Here is a 12,981-nt window from a genome sequence, read left to right on the forward strand (position 1 = left end):
GTTATTTGTACCCGTGTGTATGTGTTTAAAGTAAGAGATTTCTCCTATTTTCACAAAGGCAAAGAGTCACACCTGGTCCTTAGAAAATACAGCAATACTGAGGGGAAACTCACATTTAATTCTACAACAGAAATCTTGGTAGACATACCAACCACCCTTCTCTCTGAAAGTTCTGACAGACTGAAGTTCAGAACAATTTCCAGGTGAAATAGCATAGGTTGCACATTTCAAGATAAACTGTGGACCACCGAGATACGTTAGTGATGGTTCTTGCGGAATTTCTTTGGGTTTGACACAGGCAGTTGCTCGTGGTTCAGAACTCTTCCCCTGTCCATCCATGAGCGTCATTACTTTTAATTGTTAAATTCTTTGCTCCATTGTTGGTACTCCTCTGCCCCCACCACCATCCAGTATGAAATGAGCATTATTTAATCAGTTCTGCTGCCTAGATTTTTTCATATTTTAACATCTGTGAAATCGGGTGAAACTTAAGACCTCAATGTCTTATGATTGACTGGTGCTGCACACCACTGATGCGGTCTTAAATTAAATGGCACATGGTGAAGGGCTTCAGGCAAACTGGACTCAAGCCCAGGTGTGTCTTGGTGAGGAACCAGTACCTGTGCGGAGGTGTGTCCCTGGAAGGAAACCCTGCCTGGTCCCAAGGGGGTGCCATTATTTGATTTGAAACCATTGGTTGGCCGGGGGCGGTGGCTCAAGTCTGTAATCCCAGCACTTTGGGAGGCCGAGGCTGGTGGATCACGAGGTCAAGAAATTGAGATCATCCTGGTCAACATGGTGAAACCCCGTCTCTACTAAAAATACAAAACATTAGCTGGGCATGGTGATGCATGCCTGTAATCCCAGCTACTCGGGAGGCTGAGGCAGGAGAATTGCCTGAACCCAGGAGGCGGAGGTTGCGGTGAGCCGAGATCGCGCCATTGCACTCCAGCCTGGGTAACAAGAGCGAAACTCCGTCTCAAAAAAAAAAAAAAAAAAAAAAAAAAACCATTGGTTGATTAGTTAATTGGTTGGGTGGTTTGGTTGGGGTGGGTGGGTGGGTTGGTTGGTTGGTTAATTGGTTGGGTGGGTGGGTGGGTGGTTTTTAAAGAGATTTCAGCCTCGTTACACTATTGTTTATCAAGTGAAGACCAAGTGAGCAAGCCCATTCCACACTAGTCTTTGGGAGTGCCACGCAGAAGGACGCTGCACTGCAGAAGCCTTTTCCTAACACACGTGCCCCTGGGAGTGATGCTGGGCCTGTTCTGGTGCCATTTCTCCAGCTTTGCTGTGCAGGGTGGGTGCACCTGGGGTTATGCATTCTCCAGGAGAGGGGTCCTCAGACCTCTCACATCGATACTACCACCATATTTCCTATGAATTCATCAAAGCTAGGAAAGGCTGTGGCATTTGCTGAAAATCTAGTTTATAGGGTCCTAATTTGAACCAAGATGTTTTCATCCAAATTGTGGGCGATGTCTGTTACACAGTGCTGCTGCTTTTGCATCTGTGGATTAGTGTAAATCGCTTTTAGTGATAGTGACAGTGGCTGTGCAGTTCCATCATGAAACCGCTAATCCTAAATGAGAAGTGAGATGGACACCCCGAGGGCGGGCACTGATTCTAAACTGGAAGTGATGGGACCCCTGAGGGCAGGCACTTGACCCGCTCCAGCCTTGTCTATCTGCCCTGCAGCCAGCACCACCTCCCATGTGTGCACAACCCACCCTCAGAAACCCCTGTTCGTCCTGATGGGGCCCCGCCAGCACCCATGAGCTCACGTGCTCATTTTGAGAAAACAGTAGGCCTTTATTAGGCCCGGTCTCGGTTTTATTCCAGGCTCCTTTTGTAGGTTTAGCCTAAATAAAACGGGTATAGTAGGTGGCCCTACTGCAGGCCTGTGAGAAGTGTAGTTATTTCATTAGTCAGTGCGCGGAGAGGAGACCACAGACCAGGGAATTCTGTACATTGACTTAGGTCAGTATTTGAGATCTTACAGTTCAGAGTGGGCTGTTAATGTATTCTAACCCTAACTGGGTAAGAGTCAGAAAGGTTGCTGCTTTTAAATTTTTGCTCTAAATTATTTTAGTGCCAGGAAAGGGATGTAATTAAAAGAAGGAATCTTGGCCAGGCACAGTGGCTCATACCTGTAATCCCAGCACTTTGCAAGGCTGAGATGGGAAGATCACTTGAGCCCGGGAGTTCAAGACCAACCTGGGCAACATAGCAAGACCCCACCTCTAAAAATGAAAACAAATTATTTTGTACGTAAATGAAATTTTTTAAAAATAAAGGAAGGAATCTTTGTAAGCATTGCAGCTATCACGTGTTTTGATCAATTGGAGGTTTGTTAGAGGATTGTTTTTAAGCCTGAACTTGGTAGACCTGACCCTTCTTGCTCTAGAGACTCCAAGGGTGTGGTCAGCACTAACTGTTAAAATCAGGGAGGTCTCACTGTACATACTTTTCCAGTTCATTTTCTACATAATCAGCCAGACAAGACTCAGCTGAGAGATTTTTTTCCCCTAAGCTTTCACGGTTCTTCCTTTCGATTTCTAATTACGAGAATAACTAAAGATCCAATCATTAATTTTTTGTTTTGATTTTAAAGCTTATGCTTTCCTTCCAGCTGGATGTTAGTGAGATGCAGCCCCTTTTCCTTTTTTCACGTGTGGTTATTCCTCATGCCTGAGCTGTCGCCTCTGACCACAGGCGCCCTCCGGCCAGCAGCCTCTTCTCTGTCCTGTCCATTTCAGTGTGATTGGAAATGGACTCTCCCAGCACTCAGCACAGAGATGGGTACGGGAGGTACCTTTTACTTGTTTTAACCTCAAATGAAGTATAATATATAATACGTACCCCGTAATAATACATCTGCTCCATAAGTGACCAGCTCCATTTGACTGGACATGCCCACATAGCCAGCCCCAGACTGAGAAAGGGAGTGCTCCTGAGGGCCCTCCCGTGCACCCTGCCAGTCCCTGGGGCCAGCAGAGGCTTGTGGGGTTTGCACCGAGAAGCATACTCCCGGTGCAGTGAGGGAGGTTTGTGCATCCAGCTGCCGAGAGAGGACAAAGGGAGGGGCTTACGTGAGCCACCCAGGAAGACTTGCTGTCCAGCGTCTCAGTGTGGCCACTAAAGGACGCAGGAGAGGGACGGAGCGCAGGCCTCGGTGCCCGCGCAGCTTGTGAGCCTGCCAGTTTTTTTCTTCAGCAGGAACGTGGCGTCCTCAGTAACGGGAGCAAGGGGGAAGACCTGGAATAGAGTGTCCCGTTTCGTAGCGTATTTTCATAACTCTGCCAATTGGTTATTTAGAGGTATTGCCTGTGCACAGTTCTTACTTAGCCGTGACAGTGTTTTGTTACCTACTGTAAGTGTTTTAATTCTGTGCTACTGTGATCTTTGTTTTGAATTCCTATTTCCTTCCATTTTTAGGTCCCAATATTGAAGCCCATGGATCTTATGGTAGAAGCGAGTCCACGGCGAATTTTTGCAAATGCTCACACATATCATATAAATTCCATTTCAGTAAATAGTGATCATGAAACATATCTTTCTGCAGATGACCTGAGAATTAACTTATGGCACTTAGAAGTCACAGATAGGAGCTTTAGTATCCTTGCTCAGGACACTGGCATTTCCCTTGGGGCTGCTCTTTAGATGGCGATTTCTCTTCTTCCTTTACATGCCCGTCTCAGAGTCTAGTCTTGTAAATGCCGTTGCTGCACAGTGGCCTGCAATGTAAGTTCTCTGTGATTTGAAACATTTGTCCCTTAACAATACAGATTTCCTTCTACCTTTAGAAACATTCTCTGTATAGTGGGAATTACCTGAAGTCCACTTCCTGCCTGGTTTAATCAGAGACAGTTTTAAATAGGCTGCGTTTGAAAAATCAACATTACGTGTTCTTTTTTTATTTTTTTTCCTGAATTTGCTAATGGATGTTAGAAAATTTTGGCTTAGGTTAGAGTGGCGTTTAATCACCCATCTGAGCAGCAGCTTCCAGTAAGAACCTGTGTTCTTCCGAGGCTGTGCACGGTCTGTGGGTCCTGGCCCTCCTCACATGGGCTCCTTTCCAGCCATCGGCCAGGGAGCAGGGGCCATGCTTTGTCTGCAGCCTCTCCCAGGGCCCTGCCATCCAGTGCTGTCCCTCTGCTGTTCGGTGGCTTGAGCTGGGATTCCACCTCGTGTGTTGGTTTTCTTAGTAGTTTCAGCTAAAAGGGTGAAGCTGGCCCTGCTGGTCTGAATCGGCCCACCGCTGAATTGTGCCCCGTATTTTTCTCAGTTGGAGGATTTCTGTATAGGGCAGCCTGCTATCTTGGCTTTGCTCTGACTACACAGAACGAGCCCTTAATGTCACGTAATTAGAAAAGCCGCATCTTGGAATTTGGCGGTGTTCTTGTGTCTGTAATGGTGTGTGGGGTGTGGGCTTGTGGATAGGTGGTGCTTGCTCGCTTTTCCTGTCTCTGATTAAGCGTGTCCTGTCTTGCTATCAGAGGGTTTCCGTAGAACAGGATGAAAGTGGTGCTCGCGTGTCTGCGTCTCCCCCGGGTCGGGCCGTTGCTGTAGTCTGGTCCCGATCCTCTTAGCAGGAGTGCCTTTGGAATTCAAGAGGCGTCATCGGCCTTCGTTGTAGCTAATCTCTTAAACCTCACTGCGCGGATTACTTTACGTCCTATTTCATGTGACTGAATTTGACTAATTAGAAAACAGCCGAGCACTGTACCTTAACCACGCGCTCCCAGACATCGTAGACATCAAGCCTGCGAACATGGAGGAGCTGACGGAAGTCATCACTGCTGCCGAGTTCCACCCACACCAGTGCAACGTGTTCGTCTACAGCAGCAGCAAAGGCACCATCCGGCTCTGTGACATGCGCTCCTCAGCCCTGTGTGACCGACACTCCAAGTGTAAGTGCCTGGCGGCTTACTCTGCCACTCAGGCTGGAGTGCAATGGCGCGATCTCAACCTGCAACCTCCGCCTCCTGGGTTCAAGCAATTCTCCTGCCTCAGCCTCCTAAGTAGCTGGCATTACAGGCATCTGCCACCACGCCTGGGTAATTTTTGTATTTTTAGTAGAGACGGGGTTTCACCATGTTTGTCCAGGCTGGTCTTGAACTCCTGACCTCAGGGGATCCCCTCGCTGTGGCCTCCCAAAGTGCTGGGATTATAGGGTGCCCCCCCTTGCCCAGCCATGCCTGGCATCTTTTAAGTCATCTCCTTTAGATGTTCTTGTTCTTCAGAGGTTGACTCATCTCCAAAGACTTGGAGGGTTCTTCCTGTTTCCCAAGCACCTCTGCGCACCTGGGGAGCCCTCCATTGCTGGGGCCATCCGAGCATGGCTGTGTCAGAGGCTGCTGCTACTAACTGGAAGTCGAGGTCATGCTTCCCACGGGCTTGTGGCTGTAGGGTGAGTGCTTTGGTGCCACCAAGAAGTGGGGTCACTTCTGCCCAGAGCCTGAGTGTCTCCTCAGCGGCTGCCAGCACTGGGTCCTGCCAAGGCACCTCATTGCCTCTGCCTCTGTGCGTGAGGCCTGGGCCGAGGCCGCCAGCCCACGGGGGCTTGTTCCCAGCTGTTGGAATGAGCTCTGTTCGTGTGGAGTTTTGCTGACTTGGAAGCCACTTCCCTGAGCTGGAAGGCTAGCATTTTAATCCACTGAACTTTCAAGTTCCTTCTAGGTGAGGGCGGTTTTGTTTTTGTTTTTAATTTTAGCCGTAAGGAACGGGCTCCACTGCATACAGTGCTGCACTCAGCGTGCCCCGGTGTCCTGAAACATTGCCAACTCTCCGCCCCCCCCCCCCCCCAGTGCCAGCAGGTGACCATGCCCAGTGACACCCTCTGACGGCAGAGCCGCCGGTCAGCCCTGCCAGACTGTGCTCAGCAGCCTTTCTGCATGTTCTTTCCTAAGTTGAAGTGTGTTTTTAAGAATTCCGTGTTCCTATTAGAATTCCTGCGATAAAGATAAGTGTTTTATAGCATTTAGCCTGTATCTTAAGTATAACGTTCTTGAGTAAATAATTTCAGATTCCAGGAGTTCTGTTTGTCATCAGAGTGTTTGTCATTTGAGTAAATGCTTGGTGTCAGCATAGCTGGCTTCAAGTTAACTGCAAATGTAAAGCTAACAAATACAGGTTCCTACATCAAGGAAAAAGAGAAAAAGAAAAACTAAAGCAGTTTGAAGTAAAGGAAGTATAAGCCAGGTGCAGCGGTGCATACCTGTGGTTCCAGCTACTCTGGAGGCTGAAATGGGAGGATCACTTGAGCCCAGGAGTTTTGAGACCAACCTGGGCAACATAGTGAGACCTTGTCTGTTTAAAAGAAGGAAGCACATGTCCCCTGGCCTCAAGTTTACTAACCCTTAGGGAACATGACCGCATACTAGGACAGTCAGTGGCCCCATGGGGCTTGGAACGCCTCACTCTGCCACAAGTGCGGGTGGAGGGAACTCTGTCCACTTACTGCAGAGAAAGCAGGGTCTGCCAAGGAAGTGCCCACGTCGTTCTGAAAATAGGAACTCAAGTTTCGTCACAGTAGAGCTTGAGTATTCAGGATTGGAGGCAAACTTGCTGGCTGGCTTTGACCGGCAGGACCATCATGGTGATTAAAACCTGGACCACAGCATCGCTGGTCAAGGTGGTCACTCAGGCAGACCCACAAGCTGTCAGCCCTCCGAAGAGCAGGCACTTTTTTAGAGGCCCAGACTGCTGTGTCTGCGTGACCATGTAACGTTGTTTGTGTCTTCCTGTGATAGGATTTCGTGTCCTGGGGCCTGGTGCCATGAGGACGCGAAGACACTCCTCCCGTAATGCAGTGGTGTTCAACGTGGGCATGCGTCAGGATACCCTGAGGAGATCCCACAGATGGCTGCCCCCAGGACCTTGCCCAGAGATTCTGACGCAGGGTCTGGGTGAGACTTGGGTGTCTGCGCTTCTCGTGCCCGCCCCTTGTCCGTAGCTGGTGCTAGAATGTCTTATCCTAAGGTTTTGCCCACAGAAGTCACAGAAGATGAGAAAACCTAGAGAATCAGAAAGATGAGAAGACCTAGTACTGTTGAGAAAGAGCCCCTTCCAGAGTCTGAAGGGGCCACGTCCTGCTTGAACTTGAAAATGGTTTTTTTCTGATTTTTCAACAGACGCTGAATACGTTTTGTTTTGTTTTTCAGTTTTTGAAGAGCCTGAAGATCCCAGCAGTAGGTCCTTCTTCTCGGAAATAATCTCGTCCATATCCGATGTAAAGTTCAGCCACAGCGGGCGGTACATGATGAGCAGGGACTACCTGTCGGTGAAGGTGTGGGACCTCAACATGGAGAGCCGGCCGCTGGAGACCCACCAGGTCCACGAGTATCTGCGCAGCAAGCTCTGCTCGCTCTATGAGAACGACTGCATCTTCGACAAGTTTGAGTGTTGCTGGAACGGTTCGGATAGGTAAGGCCTACGTGGAAGGGAGCAGTCGCCCCCAGCTTGCGGTTTCCCGGAGTGCAACGTCGGTGCGGGAGGGCGCCGTCGTCCGGCGCCACCGAGGACCACGTGCACAGGGTCGTTTTCCGGGCCTTTTGATTGATGGACAGTAGTATCAGGGCAGAGAAACCCGGGTCCCTCAGTAAGTTTCTCACCTAGCTCGTAATTCCATCTATGTCTAGTCCAGATGTATAGCACTAGGGACAGGTCGGCTGTGTGTTTAGTGAGTGATCGTTCATTACTTTTTATTCCGCCCAAGATGAGGGAAAGGAAGGAAGTGGGGGCATGCTCACCTCACGGGAATGGCCGCACTGCACTTCGCCTTTCTTCTGGAGAGAAGTGGCTAAAAACACGCCCGAGCCCGCTGCCTGCTGCGCTTGGACAGAGCGTGGTCTGAAACGCTGATGTAGTTTGTTGTGATGTTCTCGTACCTTGATCATTTATTTTGTGTACATTCTTTAAAGTTATTGATTAGTATGGTTGAGAGTTATGTTTTATTATTATGCAAAAAGTTACATTTCAGATGATGGAAGATTATCTTGCACCATTTTTATGTAGAATTTTTGTTCAGAACTTAACAGAAGAGGAGTCTGCTGTTGGCAATAAGTGATTGACTGGATGGTCCATAAAATCCTCTGGCGTAAACACCTGGAAATGCTGGATATGATACAGCAGGTGTCTTCTCTTCAGGCACGTAGTTGAGCTCACAAATAAGCAAGGGAAATCTCACCGGCAGAAGGTGAGAGGGAGCGGAAACCAGAATGGTAGCCTCTGAAGGCGTCTCCTCCGAGAGCAGCTTCACAGCACCGCTGGCCTCGGGAATCAGCCCGTAGTGGGAACAGCTGCCTCCCGTGAGAGACAGGTTGTGGCGCAGAGCTGAAGCCTTGGCCCCGCGAGGTGTGGAGCTAGAGCAGGGACCCTCCGAGATGATGTCTCATCCACTGGCAGATGGAGTGCAAAGGGAAGTGTGTCTGTCTGAGGCCTTGCCTTGGGGTGGCAGCACCCCCCTGAGATGTGTATCACCTCCCCTCACAAGGGTTTGAGGCCTGTGTCTGTGCCATCTGCATCCTGACCCGCGAAATCTCACACTGTGGAGCCCCTGTCTCTCCACGAGGGCTATGTGCGGGCATCTGGAGGGACCAGCGTGTTTCCAGGTCTGGCTTCTACTCTGTTTACAGACTGATCTTCTAGCCTGTAGCATCTCACAGATGTTGACTGGAGACATGGGGTTCCCGGGTCCTCCTGGCAGCACAGCAGGAGGGTGAGCCTGTCATTGGCCTGGCTTCCCCCGCAGATGGACACATGGGGCCGTGGCTGATGCACACTGAGCTTGGAGAACCCGCTGCTTTCACAGTGGGCAGTAAACACACGTGCACTTTGAGCAGAAGAGACATGACCTGATTCCTCCAGGCCGCTGGCATTAAGCACAGCCCTGAGAAGTGGCCCAATTAGAGAGAAGGGCGTTCTTGGCAAACCCATTGAGAACACGTGGTGGGCGGCTGCTGCCAGCACACTCAGGTCTCTCTGGATTTCCTCAGATTAAAATCATCTAAACATGAGCTCACAGGTGAAAGCTACAGAGCATGTACCGGAAAAGCCACCATGAGCCAGTCAGCAGAACCACACAGCAGCACCAAACCTCCAAGAAGTCAGCTGTTGAGATCCTGAGGTCCAGAGATCACCTGAGAATGCTGGCGGAAGGACACAGCCTGAACCAGGAGCCAGTGGCCGCCAAACAGCCAGGGAGACGAAGGGCATCCAAGAGAACGTCTGGAAATGGCGCGTGCGATAGATGGAACTGTGTGGATGTAGCTGCAGGTCCGTTCTGGCTAAAGAAACCTTGTATTCGTAGATGGCAAAGACAACCAGAAGAAATGCGGGCTAACGAGCCAAGCAGATAGAAAACCTGAAGGAGGAGGAACCGCAGAGGCCGGGGTGAGGCGCAGCACACATTTCACTGGACAGGTGTGGGGGGTGAGGCTTCAAGTGACCGTGGCCAGGAACTAACTGTCACTTAGGAAAGCCTGAATACACAGAATCAGGAGGCACAGAAATGCTCATCCGTATTACAGTGAAATTGCAGGACACCAAACACATCTTAAATGTGCCCAAGGAAAAAACACAAATTACCTCCGAGAGCGGACACCGAGACTGAGACGAGGCTTTGCAGCGGCCACAGTGGGAGCCAGAAGCCATGTGGCAGATACAGCGGGTGTGACTCGTGACACTCCACCACCAGCTTAGAGTCAAGCCTTGAAATCGATGCTTGTTCAAGAATCTGCTTGTGATAAAGGCATTTTCAGATGGGAAGCAGTGTACTGCAGCAGGAAACTCAGTAGCGTGAGCTGTAAAGGAACTCACTGAAGAACGTGCTCTAGCAGTTGGAGAGGGGCCCTGCAGAAAGGGGCTGAGACAGGCAGGGGACAGCCATGCGGACCCCACAGAAAGGGGCTGAGGCAGACAGGCAGGGGACGCGGCCGGCAGGGGAACAACTGTGTGGACCCCAAGGAAAGGGGCTGAGACAGACAGGCAGGGAAGGCAGCTGGCAGGGGAACAGCCATGCGGACTCTGCAGAAAGAGGTGAGACAAGACAGGCAGGGAACACAGCCAGCAAGAGGAGAGCAGTGCAGACTCTGAAGCTCCTCCAGCGGAGCGACCTTAGTTATCTGTGCTAGGGGGAGAAAAATTAGAGTCCTCACCAGCTCCACACAGTAAATAAGCTCTGAGTGCTCTAAAGCCCAAGGCATCTTCTGAGCTCTGGAGGCGGAAGGTTCTTTAACAAGGCCCCAAAAGCGCAAAGAGTGAAGGAGAACATGAAGAAATTCAACCACATTAAATTTTAAACTTCTTTATGTTGGAATTAAAAGTGAAAACAAAATCCACAAAAGCAAGCATAGCAAACAGAGATTCCGTATCCAGAACATGTACAGAATTAGGAGTTCACACGAAGGTAGCAAACAACTCAGAAGAGCAACAACCATGAACGGAATTTCGCAGAAATGGAAAATCAACAGACAGAAGTGCTCCTCCTTCTTAGTGATCAGCAGGTAAAGCCAGAGGGGGGCGTCCTTTCTCACCCATCAGAATGATGATGCTGTCAGAGAGAGGGCGGGGCCGGTGGACTCACCCAGTGCCCTTCCTGTGGGCTTCCTTGGTGCCATTCAGTGTGGTTGGGAGCTGCCTGCACGTACAGACGACAAAACATGCTGAGACATGGAATAGCAAACTCCTGGAGGCAGCCCACAGGTGCAGAATTAGGGAATGGACAGGTGAGTTCTCTATCGTGATGACATCTACTGAAAAGCGGTGAGAATCGGTGACTAGAACTACGTGGATCTCACAAAGATAGTCCACAAAGAAAGTTCAGGAGGAACGCATCCAATAACATACAGCGTGGTATGTTAAAGACATACGAGATGGTTTTATTTGTTTTTAAGAATCCGTAACTATTGGCCAGGTGCGGTGGCTCACACTTGTAATCCCAGTACTTTAGGAGGCTGAGGCAGGCAGATACCTGAGGTCAGGAGTTCAAGACAACTTGGCCAACATGGTGAAACCCTGTCTCTACTAAAAATACAAAAATTAGTCAGGTATGGTGGCGGGCACCTGTAATCCCAGCTACTCGGGAGACTGAGGCAGGAGAATTGATTGAAACTGGGAGGCCAAAGTTGCCGTGAGCCGAGATTGTGACAGGGCCTGTCGGAACATCCGTCATCCGAAACTGGGCTCATAAAGCCATGGGTCAAATCATGACCATGTTTGCTATTGTTCAGCCATTTTTCCATCATTTTTGTAGAAAAGGTAAGATTTCAGAGGTTTTTACCAATATTATAGAGTTGTATCATGAGGATGTGTGCTTGGGTGGAATTTTTCAACAGCAGAGACACCAGAAAGCCATTACAGTTGGTCTTGAAGAAACAAAGCTTGGACAGTTTGTGTCTAGAATGTGTTGTCTGAAACGCAGGCCTTCTAAAATTCTGCCACACCTAGCCCAGCGTTTCAGATTCTACCTGTTTGTATCCATTGCTTCATCTGAAAGAAACTTTTTGAAAGTAATAGAAAAGCAGTCTGTGCATGAAGAAACACGGACAGATGTGACAGAGAACTATGGAATATGAATCATGTCCAGGTCAGTTTCAGCTGGGTTATGGACAGAGTACAGAACTTAAGTCAGCTGTACCGTTATTCATGAGTCTGCTTTCAGAAAACGTGCTAATGTAGTTAAAAGTATGACTCCGTTATTTGGTTTCTCCTGCGATAAAAAGTTCAGTAAGAGTCTTCACTACATTTCCCTTCTGACCGTGATTGTGATTGTTGCTTCCTGATTTCTGAAGGTCGCTGGGTTGTACGGGCGCGTGGGTGGTGTGTCTGTGTGCCCCAGGGCTGGGTCTGCGTTCCTGCTGCCGTCCCCCACTCAGGAGTGCTGCTGTCTGCTCTTGTTTTGAACAGCGCCATCATGACTGGGTCCTACAACAACTTCTTCCGAATGTTTGATAGAGACACTCGGAGGGACGTGACCCTGGAGGCCTCGAGAGAGAGCAGCAGACCACGCGCCAGCCTCAAGCCCCGGAAGGTGTGTGCGGGGGGCAAGCGGAAGAAGGACGAGATCAGTGTGGACAGTCTGGACTTCAACAAGAAGATCCTGCACACGGCCTGGCACCCCGCGGACAGCGTCATTGCCGTGGCTGCCACCAATAACTTGTACATATTCCAGGACAAAATCAACTAGAGACGCGAACGCCAGGACCAAGTCTTGTCTTGCTTAGTTAGCCGGTCATTTTTCTGTCGGAGAGCAGGCATCAGCGTCCACTCCGTTAGGAACAGTGACGCACCTGCTGCTTCCCTCACAGACGCAGGAGAAGGCAGCCTCCGCTGGAGGCCGGTGTGGTTCCGCTTTCGGGGAGGCGCGAGACAGGCGCTGCTGCTCACGCGGAGACGCTCTGGAGGCAGAGCTGACGGACACTGCTCCCAAAGGGCCATTACTCAGAATAAATGTATTTATTTCAGCCCCAGCCCTCCTTTCCAATTTATAGACCAAAAAATTAGCACCCAAGAGCAGAGTCATTGTCAGATCTCTTTCTCCACTTCTTTCTCTCTTCTCTGCCATCGCACCTGGGCTTTCCCTGCAGCGTGGTGTGGCGACCGTCCGTGTCCTCTCCAGCCTTCCTCTGAGTCCTGGTGGCTCCGTGGATGTGTGGATGTGGCCCGAGCAGGCTCAGGCGGCCCCACTCACCCACTGCATCCACCGTCACCCCTTTGGGTGTGACCTCTCAATAAAAACAACACACTATAAAAAGTGTTTTTAAATCCAAACATAAGTATTGTCTTTTTATTGCTTTCACTGCATAGAATGAAGTAATGCAGGATGATTCTTTGGAACTGTTGCAGAAATGTGTGTCTTCTGGCAGCGTGGTGGGGGTGGTGGGGGTGCAGCTCTTCTCTCCCCAAGCTACCACCCGCCGTGTTTCTGTAGAAGTAGCCCGTCAGATACACCGGCTACGGTCTGGGAAAGGCCAGAACCGA

The 12,981-nt window shown here is 49.9% G+C and overlaps 1 protein-coding gene across 5 annotated transcripts in view; it reads left to right on the plus strand.

Annotated features, from left to right (window-relative positions):
• Window positions 1-12,430, plus strand: part of PPP2R2D (protein phosphatase 2 regulatory subunit Bdelta) — a 51,175-nt gene extending 38,745 nt beyond the window's left edge. For 4 of the 5 annotated variants that reach the window (XM_039465122.2, XM_074383102.1, XM_039465123.2 and 1 more), the window contains 4 exons: window positions 3,436-3,613; window positions 4,746-4,910; window positions 7,164-7,425; window positions 11,908-12,430. In XM_039465122.2, coding sequence (XP_039321056.1) covers window positions 3,436-3,613; window positions 4,746-4,910; window positions 7,164-7,425; window positions 11,908-12,187 — 885 coding nt within the window. In that variant the 3' untranslated portion in view covers window positions 12,188-12,430. The remainder of the gene's footprint in view (window positions 1-3,435; window positions 3,614-4,745; window positions 4,911-7,163; window positions 7,426-11,907) is intronic. The other variant, XM_039465128.2, reaches the window with a different exon arrangement.
• The last annotated feature ends 551 nt before the right edge of the window (window positions 12,431-12,981 follow it).

This window comes from Saimiri boliviensis, chromosome 12 (genome assembly GCF_048565385.1).
Source record: "Saimiri boliviensis isolate mSaiBol1 chromosome 12, mSaiBol1.pri, whole genome shotgun sequence".
Lineage (NCBI taxonomy): Eukaryota > Metazoa > Chordata > Mammalia > Primates > Cebidae > Saimiri > Saimiri boliviensis.